The following is a 17,840-nucleotide window of genomic DNA, read 5'->3' as shown; positions in this document are numbered from 1 at the left end:
TCTATTCACCAGCTTCTCTCCTTCCAACTCCTTCTTTTTCTCTCTCTCTCTCCTTCCTTCTCTCTCTCTCTCCTTCCAATCTCTCCTTCTCTCCTTCCAATCCTCTCTGCTCACCAGCCTCTCTCCTTCCAACTTCTTCTTCCCTCTCTCCTTCCAACGTTGCTCGCCAGCCTCACCAGCCTCTCTCCTTCCAGCGTCTGCTCACCCGCCTCTCTCCTTCCAGAGTTTGCTCACCAGCCTCTCTCCTTCAAGCGTATGCTCACCAGCCTCTCTCCTTCCAACGTTCCAACATTTCTCTTCCCGGCGTCACCGCAGCTATAGCCTCTCTCACACAGCCTCTCAGCTTCGCAGAGAGCCTCTCAGCTTCGCAGCCTCACATTCCTCCTTCCTTCCTCCCGCTCTCTCCAACGCTGCCGCCGCTGCCGCAACGCCGCCATTTCCGCTGCCAGCTTCTCTCCCCACTCCGCACACCATCTTCTCTCCAGCCTTCCCTCCAGCCTCTCGACCCACCCTGGCGGACCCAAAAGGGTCAAAAATGGGCCAGGGTGGTCATGCTGCCTCTTTCCCCCATCGCCGAGCTCCTTGGCGTTCCGGAGCTTCAGGAGGCAACCGCCATCGCCGGAAGCTCCTCCTCCTCCTCTGTTGGAGATCACTTTGAACACACAGTAATTGAAACGCTTTACTATTAACTGTGCATATTCCAGATTTTATAAACTGCACTCTAAAGTATAACTTTAAAGAAACAACTTTTAATTTAATTTAATTTAATTTAATTAGCACTTCTAGACCGCCCCCTCTCCCAAAAGGGACTCGGGGCGGTGTACAGTCCATATCAAAAACATCATACATAATAACAATTAAAAATTATTAAATGGATAAATACATAAATAAGAGGAGGATAAAATAGACAGAACTGTAATTGCTAAATAAATAATTTAAAATATACAAAGTTTAAAACCCCAGTGTCTTATAAAATTAAGTCCCCTAAAAAACCAGTAGGAAATATATATGCCAGGAGGTAGACGTTAAGAATTATGCCAGACCAGCCAGTCGGAACAGGTGAGTCTTCAGTTTCTGCCGGAAGGAGCGGAAATCAGTGGTGGTTCTAATGTCGGGGGGGAGGTCATTCCAGAGGGTTGGGCCCATCACAGAGAAGGCCCTACTCCTTGGTGTCGCCCGTTGGCATTGCCTAGTGGACGGCACCAGGAGAAGCCCCTCCCTATGAGAGCGAATTGGCCGCAGGGATGTATGTGGGAGGATGCGATCCCGCAGGTAACTAGGCCCTATGCCATGGAGCGCTTTAAAGATGGTGGTCAAAACCTTGAAACGCACCCGAAAGACCACAGGTAGCCAGTGCAGCTCGCGCAGGAGCGGTGTTACGTGGGAGTACCTAGTACTCCCCATGACTGCCCGCGCGGCTGCGTTCTGGACTAGTTGCAGTCTTCGTGCGCGTCCCAAGGGAAGCCCCATGTAGAGAGCATTACAGTAGTCCAGGCGAGACGTCACCAGTGCATGAGTGACCGTGCGTAGGGCATCCCGGTCCAGAAGGGGGCGCAATTGGCGCACCAGGCGAACCTGGTGGAACGCCCCCCTAGCCACGGCTGCCACATGGTCATCCATTGACAGCCGGGCATCAAGGAGGACGCCCAAATTGCGTGCCCGTTCCACAGGGGGCAGTTGTTCGCCCCCTATGGCCAGCGTTGGAGTCCGCTGACTGAACCGAGGTGCCGGTAGCCACAGCCACTCAGTCTTGGAGGGGTTGAGTTTGAGTCTGTTGTCCCCCATCCAGACCCCGACGGCTTCCAAACACCGGGACATCAGCTGTACGTTTCAACCCCAAATCACCCCAGCGAGGCTGTCGAAGTGATGTCCCGGTGTTTGGAAGCCGTCGGGGTCTGGATGGGGGACAACAGACTCAAACTCAACCCCTCCAAGACTGAGTGGCTGTGGCTACCGGCACCTCGGTTCAGTCAGCGGACTCCAACGCTGGCCATAGGGGGCGAACAACTGCCCCCTGTGGAACGGGCACGCAATTTGGGCGTCCTCCTTGATGCCCGGCTGTCAATGGATGACCATGTGGCAGCCGTGGCTAGGGGGGCGTTCCACCAGGTTCGCCTGGTGCGCCAATTGCGCCCCCTTCTGGACCGGGATGCCCTACGCACGGTCACTCATGCACTGGTGACGTCTCGCCTGGACTACTGTAATGCTCTCTACATGGGGCTTCCCTTGGGACGCGCACGAAGACTGCAACTAGTCCAGAACGCAGCCGCGCGGGCAGTCATGGGGAGTACTAGGTACTCCCACGTAACACCGCTCCTGCGCGAGCTGCACTGGCTACCTGTGGTCTTTCGGGTGCGTTTCAAGGTTTTGACCACCATCTTTAAAGCGCTCCATGGCATAGGGCCTAGTTACCTGCGGGATCGCATCCTCCCACATACATCCCTGCGGCCAATTCGCTCTCATAGGGAGGGGCTTCTCCTGGTGCCGTCCACTAGGCAATGCCAACGGGCGACACCAAGGAGTAGGGCCTTCTCTGTGATGGGCCCAACCCTCTGGAATGACCTCCCCCCCGACATTAGAACCACCACTGATTTCCGCTCCTTCCGGCAGAAACTGAAGACTCACCTGTTCCGACTGGCTGGTCTGGCATAATTCTTAACGTCTACCTCCTGGCATATATATTTCCTACTGGTTTTTTAGGGGACTTAATTTTATAAGACACTGGGGTTTTAAACTTTGTATATTTTAAATTATTTATTTAGCAATTACAGTTCTGTCTATTTTATCCTCCTCTTATTTATGTATTTATCCATTTAATAATTTTTAATTGTTATTATGTATGATGTTTTTGATATGGACTGTACACCGCCCCGAGTCCCTTTTGGGAGAGGGGGCGGTCTAGAAGTGCTAATTAAATTAAATTAAATTAAATTAAAAGTTGTTTCTTTAAAGTTATACTTTAGAGTGCAGTTTATAAAATCTGGAATATGCACAGTTAATAGTAAAGCGTTTCAATTACTGTGTGTTCAAAGTGATCTCCAACAGAGGAGGAGGAGGAGCTTCCGGCGATGGCGGTTGCCTCCTGAAGCTCCGGAACGCCAAGGAGCTCGGCGATGGGGGAAAGAGGCAGCATGACCACCCTGGCCCATTTTTGACCCTTTTGGGTCCGCCAGGGTGGGTCGAGAGGCTGGAGGGAAGGCTGGAGAGAAGATGGTGTGCGGAGTGGGGAGAGAAGCTGGCAGCGGAAATGGCGGCGTTGCGGCAGCGGCGGCAGCGTTGGAGAGAGCGGGAGGAAGGAAGGAGGAATGTGAGGCTGCGAAGCTGAGAGGCTCTCTGCGAAGCTGAGAGGCTGTGTGAGAGAGGCTATAGCTGCGGTGACGCCGGGAAGAGAAATGTTGGAACGTTGGAAGGAGAGAGGCTGGTGAGCATACGCTTGAAGGAGAGAGGCTGGTGAGCAAACTCTGGAAGGAGAGAGGCGGGTGAGCAGACGCTGGAAGGAGAGAGGCTGGTGAGGCTGGCGAGCAACGTTGGAAGGAGAGAGGGAAGAAGAAGTTGGAAGGAGAGAGGCTGGTGAGCAGAGAGGATTGGAAGGAGAGAAGGAGAGATTGGAAGGAGAGAGAGAGAGAAGGAAGGAGAGAGAGAGAGAAAAAGAAGGAGTTGGAAGGAGAGAAGCTGGTGAATAGAGAGAAAGTGGCTACAGCTGCGGCTGCAGCGACGCTGGAAGGACGCTGGAAGGAGAGAGGCTGGCACCAACAACAGCAGTCGCTGTAAGAGCTGCCATGGACGCCAGGAACATCATTAGGACATTGGGTGAGATCCACCATCATCTGGATTTTGGGTGGGAGTCATGAGAGAGCAGGACTGGAATGGAGGCTGGGGGCGGCCTGGAACACCGGAGGCCACCGGAAGCCCTATATTAGGGCCATGGGTAGGCCACAGGGATGTCTAGGCCAAGACCATCTGCCCCCAAGAACATCGGCTCCCTCCCAATTGGGAACCCCATTCCTTAAGAACTCCAGATTACTATCTACAAACTCTCTCTATGAACTCCCACCCACCTAGGATCATCTAGGCTGCTACCACCCTTTGGACCATCTCTCCACCACCCAGACCACCACTTGGACATTTGATCACTCTTCCCCCCCCCTTTTTTTTGACTGACCACTCATCATCTACAACACCTTGACCCCATCGTGTTTTTTAAAGATTTTTAAGATTATTTATTCGAGGCTAGACCTGCTCCGCCTGCGGGAGTCCCCCCTCTCGCAGGCATGGCCCTTGACGCTTGTAAGGGCCCGCCTTGATGACGGGTTTATAGACCCCGAGAGGTGGAAGAAACGGAAGCTTAGGGGTTTTTTAACTAATTGTTTTTTATCCTTTTTAGGGGGTTCCAGGGAGGGTTTTAGGGTGGGGGAGGGGGGGAATCTGTCCAGGAGGGGGGCCAGTGCCAGGCGAACAGGTGAGTCTAGGAGGGAAGTGAGTGTGGTGGAGGGGGGGAGGGGAAAGAACATTCCAATAGAGGGTTGTCTTATTACAGCGGTCGCGGGGAGGAGGGGATGCGAGGACAGGAGAAGACCACAACGTCGGTTGGGAGACCGTGGTTGTTGGTTACACCCGGTCGTTTGTACCAACCCCCGCAATCTAGGTGGTCAGGAACTACAGAGCCAGGGCCTGAGGCTGATGCTCTGCAATGCAAGGTCCGTCACCAACAAGGCCCCCCTCATTAATGAGTAGATCTCAGAGGGGGAGCTGGACCTTGCAGGGATAACGGAGACCTGGTTGGGCCACGAGGGTGGATTACCCCTCGTGGAAATGTGCCCATCGGGTTTCCGTGCATTCCATCAGCCTCGGGCCCTGGGTAAGGGTGGTGGGCTAGCGGTAGTTATACGGGAATGTCTAGAGCCGAGGGAGTTCACTGTACCTCAGATACCCGGATGTGAGTCCCTTGGTGTGAAATGGGGCCCAGGGAGGCAGTGGGGCTTGCTGATTGTATACTTGGCTCCTCGCTATGCGTCAGCAGCCCTGCCCGAGCTCCTCGAGCTGATCTCAGAGATGGCAGTTGAGACCCCCAAACTTGTGGTTATGGGGGATTTCAACTTGCCGTCGATGGGGGAAGCATCCGAGGTAGCTCGGGAGTTCATGGCTTCCATGACAGCCATGGACCTGACCCAATTAATTCAGGGCCCCACACACGAAGGTGGCCACACTCTGGACCTAGTTTTCGTATCTGAACAGTGGACGAGTGATCTGGGAAGAGGGGATGTAACCATCACTCCCCTGTCATGGTCAGATCACTCATGTCTCCGGCTGGACTTCCCTGGCGCTACCCCCCACCGCGAGGAGGCGGAACCAAACTGTCCAAGTTGGTACCGCCCCAGGCGCCTGATGGAACCGGATAGGTTCCAGACGGAGCTTGGGCCATTCCCTGTAGCCCTGACCCGCTCTCGCTCCGAGAACCTAGTGGCCGCCTGGAATAGGGCGGCTGCTGGGGCCCTGGACCGAGTTGCGCCTTTGCGGCCTCTCCTGCGGCGACGACCCACCCGGGCTCCTTGGTTTATCGAGGACCTGAGGGTGATGAAGCGCCATAGGAGACGCCTAGAGGGCAGGTGGAGGTCCTCACGCTCCGAATCTGACCGAACACAGATAAGAGCCTATTCACAGACTTACCTTGTGGCATTAAGAGTGGCCAAACGCAGACATTGTGTTTCATGTATGTGTTGAACAGGAGAGGCGAGAGTACCGAACCCTGTGGCACTCCACATGTGAGAGGCCTCCGGGTCGATCTCTGCTCCCCTGCCAACACACGTTGCGTCCGGTCAGTGAGGTAGGAGCCAAACCACCGTAACACGGTGCCCCTGACTCCCAGCCCCTCCAGCCGGTGCAACAGGATACCATGGTCGATGGTATCGAAAGCCGCCGAGAGGTCTAATAGGACCAGGATAGAGGAACAACCCCTATCTCTGGCCCGCCAGAGATCATCCACCAATGCGACCAAGGCCGTCTCCGTGCTGTGCCCGGGTCGGAAGCCGGACTGGCGCGGGTCTAGATAATCATTTTCCTCCAGGTGGCGTGGGAACTGCTGTGCCACCACACTCTCTACAACCTTCGCTAAAAAAGGAAGGTTGGAGACTGGACGATAATTGACTAGGTCCGTCGGGTCCAGGGAAGACTTCTTGAGCAGGGGTCTCACCACCGCCTCTTTCAAGGCGGCTGGTAGAGACCCCTCACCCAACGAAGTGTTCACTAGGACCAGGAGCCAGTCACGTGTAACCTCCCAGGATGCCAGTACAAGCCAGGAGGGACACGGGTCCAATAAACATGTGGTGGGTCGCAGACGTCCACGCAACCTGTCCAAATCCTCGATGGCAACCGAATCAAACTCCTCCCAAAGCGGACCCTCAAGACTCGCCACGGGCGTCTCTACTGAACCACTGAAGGGGGTCCATCCCATCCGGATTTGAGCGACTTTGTCATGTAGATATTTCCCAAACTCCTCTGCTCTACCCTGTAAAGGGGCTTCCCGCGGCCTCTCAAACAAGAGGGAACGAGTCACCCGAAACAAGGCGGCAGGGCGGTTATCTGCAGACGCAATAAGGGCGGCGCAATGTTGACGTTTGGCCGCTCTTAATGCCACAAGGTACGTCCTCAAGTAGGCTCGTGCCTGTGCTCGGTCAAATTCGGAACGAGAGGATCTCCAACGACTCTCTAGGCGTCTCCTTTGGCGTTTCATCACCCTTAGCTCCTCGGTAAACCAGGGAGCCAGGGTGGTTCGTCGCCGCAGGAGAGGCCGCAAAGGCGCCACCCGGTCCAGGGCCCCGGTAGTCGCACTACTCCATGCGTCTACCAGGTCCTCCACTCGGGGGTGGGTCAAATCCACAGGAGGTGGCCCAAGCTCCGTCTGGAACCTATCTGGTTCCAACAGGCGCTTGGGGCGGAACCATCTAATACCTTCCGGTTCCGCCTCCTCGCGGTGTGGGGTAGCACCAGGGAAGTCCAGCCGGAGAAGATAGTGATCCGACCATGACAGGGGAGTAATGACTAAGTCCCCTATTCCCTGATCACTCATCCACCGGCCTGAGACAAAAACGAGGTCCAGCGTGTGGCCTCCCTCGTGAGTAGGGCCCTGAATTAACTGGGTCAGGTCCATGGCTGTCATGGAAGCCATGAACTCCCGAACCCCCTCAGACGCTTCTCCCATCGACGGCATATTGAAATCCCCCATCACTATAAGGTTGGGGGTCTCAATCGCCACCGATGAGATCAGCTCAAGGAGTTCAGGCAGGGCCGCTGATGTATAGCGAGGAGCCAGGTATACTATCAGCAGGCCCAACTGCCTCCCTGGGCCCCATCTCACAACAAGGGACTCACACCCGGATGTCTGTGGCACGGTGAACTCTCTCGGCTCAAGGTCTTCCCGAATAATCACTGCTACCCCGCCGCCCCTCCCCTGGGCCCGAGGCTGATGAAATGCTCGATAACCTGGTGGGCACAATTCAACGAGGGGTAAACCTCCCTCGGAGCCCAACCAGGTCTCGGTTATTCCTGCGAGGTCCGGCTCCCCCTCCAAGATAAGATCATGAATGAGGGGGGCCTTATTAACAACGGACCTCGCGTTGCATAACAGCAGTCTCAGGCCTTGGGCCTGTGAAACCTGACCACCTAGTATGCAGGGGTTGGTACAAACGACCGGGAATGACCAAAAACCCCGGTCTCCCAACCGACTGCGCGTTCTTAATGTGTCCTCGCACCTGCCCCTCCCCACGACCGTTGGTATCAAAGAGCCCTGTAATGGAATGTTATCCTCCCTTTCCTCACCCGCTCCATTCCTTCCTCTTTCAACCACACCTAATTGCCTGGCTCTACTATCGCTCCTGATCTGATCCTTCCCCCCCCCACCCTTAAAACCCTTTATGCATTTTAAAAAACAATTAGCTAAAAAACCCCTTAAAGCACGCTTTCCCCCCCGTCAACACACATTGCGACCGGTCGGAGAGGTAGGAGCCGAACCACCGTAAAACGGTGCCTCCGACTCCCATCCCCTCCAGCCGGCGCAATAGGATACCATGGTCGATGGTATCAAAAGCCGCTGAGAGGTCTAATAGGACCAGGATAGAGGAACAACCTCTATCTCTGGCCCTCCAAAGATCATCAACCAGCGCGACCAAGGCTGTCTCTGTGCTGTGCCCGGGTCGGAAGCCGGACTGGCGTGGGTCTAGATATTCGGATTCGTCAAGGTGTCGTGGAAATTGCTGTGCCACCACATTCTCAACAACCTTCGCTAAAAAGGGAAGGTTGGAGACTGGACGATAATTAGCCAGCTCCATTGGGTCCAGTGAAGGCCTCTTGAGCAAGGGCCTCACCATCGCCTCTTTCAAGGCAGTTGGTAGGAAGCCCTCACCCAATGAGGCGTTCACCAGGCCCAGAAGCCAGCCTCGTGTCACCTCCCAGGATGCCAGTACCAGCCAGGAGGGACACGGGTCCATTGAACATGTGGTGGGTCGCAGCCGTCCACGCAACCTGTCCAAATCCTCGGGGGCAACAGAGTCAAACTCCTCCCAGAATGGTCTCACAAGACTCACTGTTGACGGCTCGTCCGGCCCACTGGAGGGGGCCCATCCGCTCCGGATCTGAGCGACTTTGTCCTGCAGATATTCCCCAAACTCCTCTGCTCTACCCTGCAAGGGTGCCCCCCGCGTCCCCTGTGACAGGAGAGAGCGGGTCACCCTAAACAGGGCAGCAGGGCGGTTATCCTCGGACGCAATAAGAGCGGCACAATGTCTACGTTTGGCCGCTCTCAATGCCACAAGGTAGGTCCGTAAATAGGCTCTTACCTGTGTTCGATCAGACTCGGAGCGTGAGGATCTCCACCTGCTCTCTAGACGTCTCCTATGGCGCTTCATCACCCTTAGCTCCTCGGTGTACCAAGGAGCTCGGGTGGATCGCTGCCACAGGAGAGGTCGCAAAGGCGCAACCCGGTCCAAGGCCCCAGCCACCGCCGTATTCCAGGCGGCCACTAGGTCCTCCGACCGAGCGCGGGTCAGGGCTACAGGTAGTGGCCCAAGTTCCGTCTGGAACCTATCCGGTTCCATCAGGTGCTTGGGGCGGTACCAGCTTGGAGAGGCTGGCTCCGCCTCCTCGCGGTGGGGGGTAGCGGAAGGGAAGTCGAGCCGGGGACATGAGTGATCTGACCATGACAGGGGAGTAATGACTAAGTCCCCTATTCCCAGATCACTCGTCCACTGTTCAGATACAGCCTTAATTATATTATCAACTGTTGCAAGCTGTTATTACTTTTGAGTTTCTTGCAATGTCCGAGTCTGAATATCACAATATAAATTGCAATAAACTGTACGTGATTATTTATAATCATAGTTGTGTCATGCAACATATTAGCAAAACAAACAAATCTTTCATGTTTTATAGTGAATTGAGTCACTTAAGTGGCAGTAAGTATCCAGGATTTAATACAGAATTATTTCCTAAATCTTACCTGAAGATATATAATCCACTATATAGAATATATAATAAAAATTCTATAAATTTTTACTGACTTCAAAAAGGTTTCCACTAAATCACTAATTTTCTTTCTGTTCCAATCTATTCTAAAGTTAGACTGACTTTTTTTTTTACATTGGGTTATTCTAAAAGGGTTTATTCCTAAGAGCATGGCAAAGATTCACGATAGCCTATTTTTTTAGATCAAGAGTAAGTGATTAAACACCGAATGGAATCCCAGCAATAATGATCATTAATTTTTCATTGCTAGCACAAGGCCTTTCAAAAAGAGGACTGGGAAGTAAATTATACCCAAATGTGGTTGAAGGTATAAGGGAAAAAAGTGACAGTTCACCAATTGATTTCCACAGGAAAATCCTGAGGAAAAAAAAATTAATAAAGAAGTTAAGCTGCTGAAATAGAATTTCACAAATTAGCTTAATGTCAGAGAATTCTAATTAGCCTCCTTGAGATTGCCATTTACTGTTTAAGGCTTTAGAGTGCCAAATTCTCCTTTTCACACAAACTGGTTGCAAAATTAAAGACGTTAGGCAGCCTTAATTATATTATCAGAACAGCTGGGATTAGTCAATCTCTGAAGTCAAGACGGTTTTCTTTTGTCATCGGGTAGAAATCCTTTCCTTTCCAGGGTGCCGGATTTTGGTGCTTTTCCATATCTCACCCATACAAAGCAAGCCGAATTAGAAAGAGAGAGAGAGAGAGAGAGGGAGAGAGAGAAATGCCAAACAAACCCCGAGGACAAAGAGGAGGGAAATGCTCAGCAAATAATGAACACATTAAGGAAAGAGAAAAGGTAGGTGAAAAGATTAAGCTTAGAGTCGGTAGGTTTCACTAACACCTCTGCTGGCACCTGGCCTGCCCAGCCTCTTGTGGGCTGAAAAAAATGAAGAAAAAGCTCAGCTAGTGGAAACAACTGTTATCTAAAGCTAAAGCACATTTTGTGCTCCCTCGTCCCATGGGGTGTGAAATTAGCTACTATTGTTTTCACACATTTTTATAGACACAATACCTTTTATGTCTTCACATTGTGCAGACTGCTCTGCTTTTCTCCTTAATACAGGATCAATCCCTTTTCATTCAAATTTTTAAGCAACTGAATTTTTAGCCCAGAAACGCTAGAAATTCAAGTAAAAGAGGGCAGATACGATATTGTTGCCGTTACAGAAACTTGGCGGGATGAAACCGACAAATGGAACATACAGCTAGAAGGATTTAAATTATTTAAAAGAAATAGACCAAAAAAAAAGGAGATGAGAATTGCACTATATATAAGAAATAACTACGTCTCTACAGAAATAGAGCACAACAATGATGAGAACTATCTTGAATGCATTTGGGTCAATATTAAAGGTTGCGGGGGAAACGACATTGCCATAGGTCTATACTACAGGCCAACCAACCAAGCAGAGGAAGTAGATGAACTTTTTGCTAGTCAGCTAACTAATGTATGTAGAAACACACCACAATAGTAGTGGAGGATTTTAACTACCCTGGGAAACAAACTCTGCACCAAGTGGAAGATCCAACAGGTTCCTAACGAACCTAGCAGACAACTTTGTTTCCCAAAAAGTAGAGAAGGGAACAAGGGGATCAGCCATATTGGACTTAATTCTCACTAACAGAGAGGAAATGATAGAAGGTGTTGAAGCCATAGGAACCCTGGGGGCAAGTGACCATGCAATATTGGAATTCAACATTATGCAAACACAAGTAGCAGAACAAAGTCAAACTAGAATCTTGGACTTCAAGAGAGCTAATTTCAATAAACTTAGAGAGAGCTTGGGAAAAATTCCATGGATGAGAATCCTCAAGGGGAAAACAACTCAAGAAGCTTGGGAAATTTTGAAAAATGAGATTACAAGAGCCCAGTCTAGCACAATACCAATGAAGAAGAAAAATAACAGCTCCCAAAAGAAACCAGCATGGCTGCATAAAGAACTCTCTGACAAATTGAAAGACAAAAAAGATAAGTATAAAAAGTGGAAAGTGGGGATATAACTAAGGCAGAATATCAGCAAATAGCCCGAGCATGTAAAGATGAAGTGAGGAAAGCTAAGGCTCACAATGAAGAAAGGCTTGCCACAAAAGTAAAAAATAACAAAAAAAGCTTCTTCCAACATGTTAAAAACAAGAAAAAAGTTAAGGAAACAATTGGTCCATTGCTGGGAGAAAGTGGCAAGAAGGTGACAAGCAACAGGGAGAAAGCAGAACTATTTAACTCTTGTTTTGCATCTGTCTTTACACAAAGGGATAAAACAGTCCAACCTATCAAAAACAGCACCACAAAAATCAGATTAGGAACACAAGTTGAAATAGGGAAGAAAATGGTAAGTGAGCACCTGTCTACCCTAGATGAGTTCAAATCACTAGGACCGGATGGATTACACCCCAGGGTTCTGAAGGAACTGGCAGACGAAATCACAGAACCACTGAACTATATCTTTCAGAGATCCTGGAGCACAGGGGAACTACCAGAGGACTGGAAAAGAGCTGATGTGGTTCCTATCTTCAAAAAAGGGAAAAAAACAGATCCAGGAAACTACAGACCTATCAGTCTGACCTCAATATCAGGAAAGATTCTGGAAAAGATAATCAAGCAACGAATTAGCGAACACCTAGAAGCAAACAAAGCAATAGCCAACATGGGTTTGTCAAAAACAGATCATGCCAGACTAATCTTATTGCATTCTTTGATAATGTGACAAAATTAGTGGACCAGAGGAATGCCGTCGATATAGTTTACTTGGACTTCAGTAAGGCATTTGATAAGGTAGACCATAACCTACTACTAGATAAAGTAGAAGAATGTGGGTTAGACAGCATCACCACCAGATGGATTCGTAACTGGTTGACCAACCGCACTCAACGTGTAGTTCTCAATGGAACTGCATCTACATGGAGGGAAGTATGCTCTGTTTTGGGCCCAGTATTCTTCAACATCTTCATCAATGATTTGGATGAGGGAATAAATGGGGAACTCATCAAATTTGCAGATGACACCAAGCTGGCAAGAATAGCCAACACTCCAGAAGATAGGCTAAAGATACAGAAGGATCTTGACAAACTTGAACATTGGGCACTATCTAATAAAATGAAATTCAATGGTGAAAAGAGTAAGGTTCTACATTTAGGCAACAAAAACGAAATGCACAGGTACAGTATAGGTGGAACCTTGCTCAACAGTAGTAACTGTGAAAGGGATCTTGGAGTCCTAGTGGACAACCATTTAAATATGAGCCAGCAGTGTGCAGCAGATGCTAAAAAAGCCAACACAGTTCTAGGCTGCATAAACAGAGGGATAGAATCAAGATCAAGATCAAGTGTTAATCAAGTGTTAATACCACTTTATAATGCCTTGATAAGGCCACACTTGGAATACTGCATTCAGTTTTGGTCACCATGATGCAGAAAGCAATGTTAAACAAGCAGTAATCAGGGTCAGCAGTCCAGTAAGCCATGTTAGCCAAACAGCAATCTCCAGGCATCAGCAAGTGCCCACAAGGCTCCACAGATTCAACACTTGTTCCCAACAAATGCCCCTCCCACCAGCACGTCCTTACATCTCAGTCATTAGGTGTGTCTTGTGAAGGGGACAGGGCACTCTCCTCCTTCATAGCTTGCTCAATCTGAGTTGTTCTCGCCTTCTCTCTCCTCTTCATGCTCTAGGATCAGGAGGCGGTGGTCCTTGCTCTTTGCCTGAGCTGTGTCTCTCCTGCTCCCTGTCTACAAGCCTTTCTAATACTGAAAAGCCCTGGCCACACTGACTCTGCCCATTCCCAGTTTCCTCCAAGGTCAATGGAACCACCCTCTTGATTTCTGTTGGTTCTTGTTCCAGCTAATCTGCATTTCAAACTGGGGGGGGGGAGGGGATGCACATGAGGAGTTCTGGTTGACGTCATGGCGGGAAAGGCTGGAAAATAGTGGAGCTCCGCCGGGCTCTGTGAAATGCAGCTGGCAACTGCTTGCCGGAAGATCCTACAGGGTCAAGTCGCTCTGGAGGGGTGATGAAGAAAGGAGAGGTGCTTCGTTGATCACGAGGAAACCGGAATTTCCTCGTTGATCTGAAGAAAGCAGGGACACAAGCTGTGACAACCAGGATATTAAGATCTTGCTGGAGCGGTGCGTGAACAGAGCAGTGAAACTGGGTAAGATAACTTCCAAATTTTACCTTAAAGATTTAGCCGAAGTAAAAAATTCAAAAAACCAATATTCAAACATTAAGAAAGTGGCGATTGGATTTATGGAGAAGGATTAAAGACTAAAAACCAAAGAAAAAGATTAAAGATTAAAGACTCAGATGTAAAAAAAACTAAAAAAAGTTTTTAGATATTGGGATACTGGAATATATTGAGTAATTTTTGATATATTAATTTGGTACAAAATGACTCAGCAGGAGCAATAAAGTTCTATGAAGAAATATTATTGATGGTTAAAAGTTTTATGAAAATGTGACAAAGAATCATAAGGAGATGATGGGATTGTTCAAAAATAAAGATGTGAGTGTAGGGAAAAGATGAAGTTGGAAGATAAAAACTATGTATATGCAATCGTATTATTGTTGTTAGCACTGTGTAAAAAATGTATTGACCCAGTCATTACACTGTCCATAAAATATGTTGGTTGTTAAAGAAAAACTACAAATAAAACATATACAAACAAAGGAAAAAAGGAAACATGCACATGCGAGTAGATAAATAGGTACCACTTTGGTGGGAAGGTATCAGCACTTTGTGACATCATGCTGGTCACATGACCACAGAATGTCTTTGGACAGTGTTGGCTCAATGGCTTTGAAATGGAAATGAGCATCTCCCTCTATAGTCAGCAACGACTAGCACGGAGTAAAACCCGCAGGAATTCCTTTACCTTTTACTTTTTGGTTGGATGGGAAGGCAATCTTTTGCAAACGCCTTTTCATTTTAAGTCAAGGAACATAATTTTTATTTCATGAATTTGGTTAAGAAATTATCACAACTATATTGTTTAAATTAAATGACCATGTGTGTTTGACTGACACATTAGGCAATACTACGTAGTCCAATTTTATTAAGCGTCGAGGTGCACCTACCTGTCCTGCTAGTTCCAGCCTCTTGTTTCCGTAATAATCTCTGTCATCCACTTTGTTATCTCCCTGAGCTAGTATCACCCTGCGGACCATCACAGCTGTGTAGATGCACTTGGAGCGGAAGTTGAATTCTTTTACCTAAAATACCAAAAACGAGAAAGTTAACTTAAGAGACAGCTCCTTGCATGGAAATGTTTCAACTTTGATGTTTTTAACCCTCTTGGGCATGGTAAGTAAAGGGTCATGCAAACTGAAAAGAATGAATAGTACAGGGATAAATTGCATTTATCATTACAGCCTCTCCTCTCTACAACGGTCTTGGATTTTATCGTTCATCTACCATGCATCAAATGCTTGGATGCCACTTTGATTGTAGCTGATCTCTTTCTTCCTTTCCCATCATGACCTACCTTCATCATGATACCAGTTTGACCAAGCTTCTGATTTCTGGGAATGAGTCTGACAGTACACAGAATATGTCTGGAAACTCTCTTTCCATTATTCTGGGTAAAGCTCCATATTACACTTCTCAATATTATCCACAGCTAGATAAGAGTACTGGAGAAAATGCCATCTCAGAGCAATACATTCATTGTTATGTAAACTACCAACCAAATAATTGCCCGATCATTAACTTAGGGCTAATTCTGCTTAACTCTGTTATTACATATGGTCAATTATATCTTTGTATAGTACAATATATCTAGCATGTTGCAGAGCATAGTGCTGGTCCTGGATTCAAGCTGTATTGATTTATAGATGTAGGAGATGAGCAGGCTCTTCTGGAGGGCAGGGTTAAATGTATAAGGAGTTTGGAGTCATTGTGCAACCAGAAAAGACCCATGTCCACTCCCACCCCTTACCCCTGTGAATTCCATTAGCCTTTACAGTCCAATTTAGCTTGGACTGTTACCTGCTCAGAGTCTTGGGTATAGGTGACAAGAATAAACTTTTAACAATTTGAACTCAACACCTGTTCCTGATTATTTGTGCCTGACAATCGTTGGTATTGTCTTGAGTTTTATGAAGCCAGGTGATATATAAGTAGTTGTACATATAAACTATCACCGGAAGCTAATAATAATAAATTGAGTAGCTGTTCTTCCTGCATTCAATTTCCTCTATCATTCCATAGTCATCCCTGCAAAGCAGTAAGAGCATCTGGCTGTTTTAAGACCAAATCACTTACCGGCACATGGGCAAGAATAGTTGTTGCCAACAACTCTCTTGCTTCCTCCATCTTGGTTTTCTTGGGACCTCCCCACATTCGCTGCCTTCGGACTTTATTTCCCAAATATTTCAATGCCTGCAAAGCGAAGTGAAAAGACTGTGTGCTGAAAATCATTATTGTCATCATAATGTACTATACATGTCACAAATCACTGTCAATGTACTTTTTTCCTCTTGGAGAAGTTCAGTATTTATTGAAACGTTTTATTTTATAAGGAAGCCAACAAGCCAGAATATGACAGGCTTGAAAGCAAAACCAGAAAGCAGGACAAGGTTATTTTAAACAGGTGATGGGTAGAAACTGCTGAGCAGTACAATTACTCTGTTACACTCTGTTATTTCAAATTAATCCCTTACAAGAAAATATATCACCTAGCTTGAGTTTAACACTGAATGGGTAAGCATCTCTTTTTCTAGCTATGCAGTAGATGGCTTCTGTTTAACAAGGCTCATTTTCATTTGATCATATGGGCTCCTTCTGATATTAAAAAAACATGCAATCTGAAATATAAGGCAGGACCTTCAGTTTATGTAAAGAATATTTGCTTTTATTTTGCTTGTCTGGTTTCATTTCAGGTAAATTTCAGTAAATCTGCTAAAAGTCCCATTCATGTGGTCAAAATACAGTCTATGAGCTAGGCTTTTCCTACCCATCCAAGTAATTTGGATGTGACAAATGCTTCAGTAAATATGTACTGGGCTATTTCAGATTTTGGTAGGATATTTTAAAATGTTTCCCCCACCACCATTTATATGACACAAGTTTAATAATTTAGTATTCTAGAACAAAGTATAAACTTCATTAGCCATCTAATGGAGCAATCCAGAGTTTTATTACTTGAACCTTTCCAATTAACGGTTCGCTATTGTGTAGGCTTTTGGATACGGGCTTACTCTCCTGACCTAATTAAGCAAAAGAGGGGTGACAAGTAAAAGATATATTGGTGCATCTTCTTGCTACTCGCTGTTTTTTAAGGAGTAAAGAGCCCAGTTTCATTACAAGTGCACTATAGATGGATGCTTGAATATCGCACACCTGCATCTGTGTGAAAATCTGAGCTTTTTGGCATTCCTCCAAGCTGGGGCCAAACGCAGCCATCACGTGCTCCTCTGTTCCAATCATTTGTACAATCTCTTGGTCACTCTCAACCCCCATGGCCTATAATAGAGGGAGGAAGAGAAATAAAAGGTAGAAAAGGGAGAGAAAGAATGTTGGCTTTCTGTTAACTCGCTGACATTTGCTTATGCTAATTTGGTATTGTAGTCTGTAAACTCTTAAGCAAAAGCGAGTTCGCTCAGAAATAGGACCATCTGGCATTGGCAGCAGCACCTCCTCATCAAAAGGAAAGTCTTGATAAGCAGCACCGAAAGCAGGAAGGATGAATGGCGAGACAGTATTTTTTTTTTTTACTAGGAAGCTATTGGCTGATGCATAAAGAAGAAACTTCATACACTTTCTCAATAAATAGCAACTGACAACTGCAGCAGAATCAACTAGCTGAAGAGCTACAGGAATTGGGGCTTGTATATACACAATCCAGTAAGCCTGTATAACGTTATCACTGTTCACGTTCGCAATATAGAATAGAATAGAATTCTTTTATTAGCCAAATGTGATTGGGACACACAAGGAATTTGTCTTTGGTGCATATGCTCTCAGTGCACATAAAAGACAAGATACATTCATCAGGAATCATAAGGTACAGCACTTAATGATAGTTACGGTCAATATGCACCTCCCTTTCTCAGGAGTAGCTGCATTCAAGGTGGGGTTAATGAAGACTATCAAATCCTGCCTCTGACCATGCTGCATATTGGAAGAGGAGTGTGGATTGTTACCGCAGCACTGTGTAGGTGCATAGCATACAGACACCAAAACCGGCACTTAGCAAGCATGGACCTGCTCCCATGAAGAATGCAGGATACACATGGGAAAGTGCAAAACAAAAAACCAACAACCCCAAAACCAGAAACTTTAAAAACACTCCACAGTATGGTAGGAAATTAAGGTAGCGAACTATATCCTGCC

At 47.5% G+C, this 17,840-nt stretch overlaps 2 protein-coding genes across 4 annotated transcripts in view; both read right to left on the bottom strand.

The window, feature by feature from the left end:
• CRY1 (cryptochrome circadian regulator 1) overlaps positions 1–14,889 on the bottom strand; it is a 301,323-nt gene extending 286,434 nt beyond the window's left edge. Inside the window, exon 1 of the mRNA XM_081957647.1 lies at positions 14,877–14,889. The gene's annotated coding sequence lies outside the window, so the exon portion shown is untranslated. The remainder of the gene's footprint in view (positions 1–14,876) is intronic.
• Positions 1–17,840, bottom strand: part of POLR3B (RNA polymerase III subunit B) — an 89,810-nt gene that overhangs the window by 56,668 nt on the left and 15,302 nt on the right. For all 3 annotated transcript variants that reach the window (XM_081957644.1, XM_081957645.1, XM_081957646.1), the window contains exons 10-12: positions 16,848–16,970; positions 15,771–15,887; positions 14,585–14,719 (exon numbers count right to left, since the gene is read on the bottom strand). In XM_081957644.1, coding sequence (XP_081813770.1) covers positions 14,585–14,719; positions 15,771–15,887; positions 16,848–16,970 — 375 coding nt within the window. The remainder of the gene's footprint in view (positions 1–14,584; positions 14,720–15,770; positions 15,888–16,847; positions 16,971–17,840) is intronic.

The sequence above is a fragment of the Natrix helvetica genome, assembly GCF_964273705.1.
Source record: "Natrix helvetica genome assembly, chromosome: 6".
Taxonomy (NCBI): Eukaryota; Metazoa; Chordata; class Lepidosauria; order Squamata; family Natricidae; genus Natrix; species Natrix helvetica.
The sequence above is the reverse complement of the archived record's forward strand: the minus strand, read 5'-3'. Positions and strand labels throughout refer to the sequence as shown.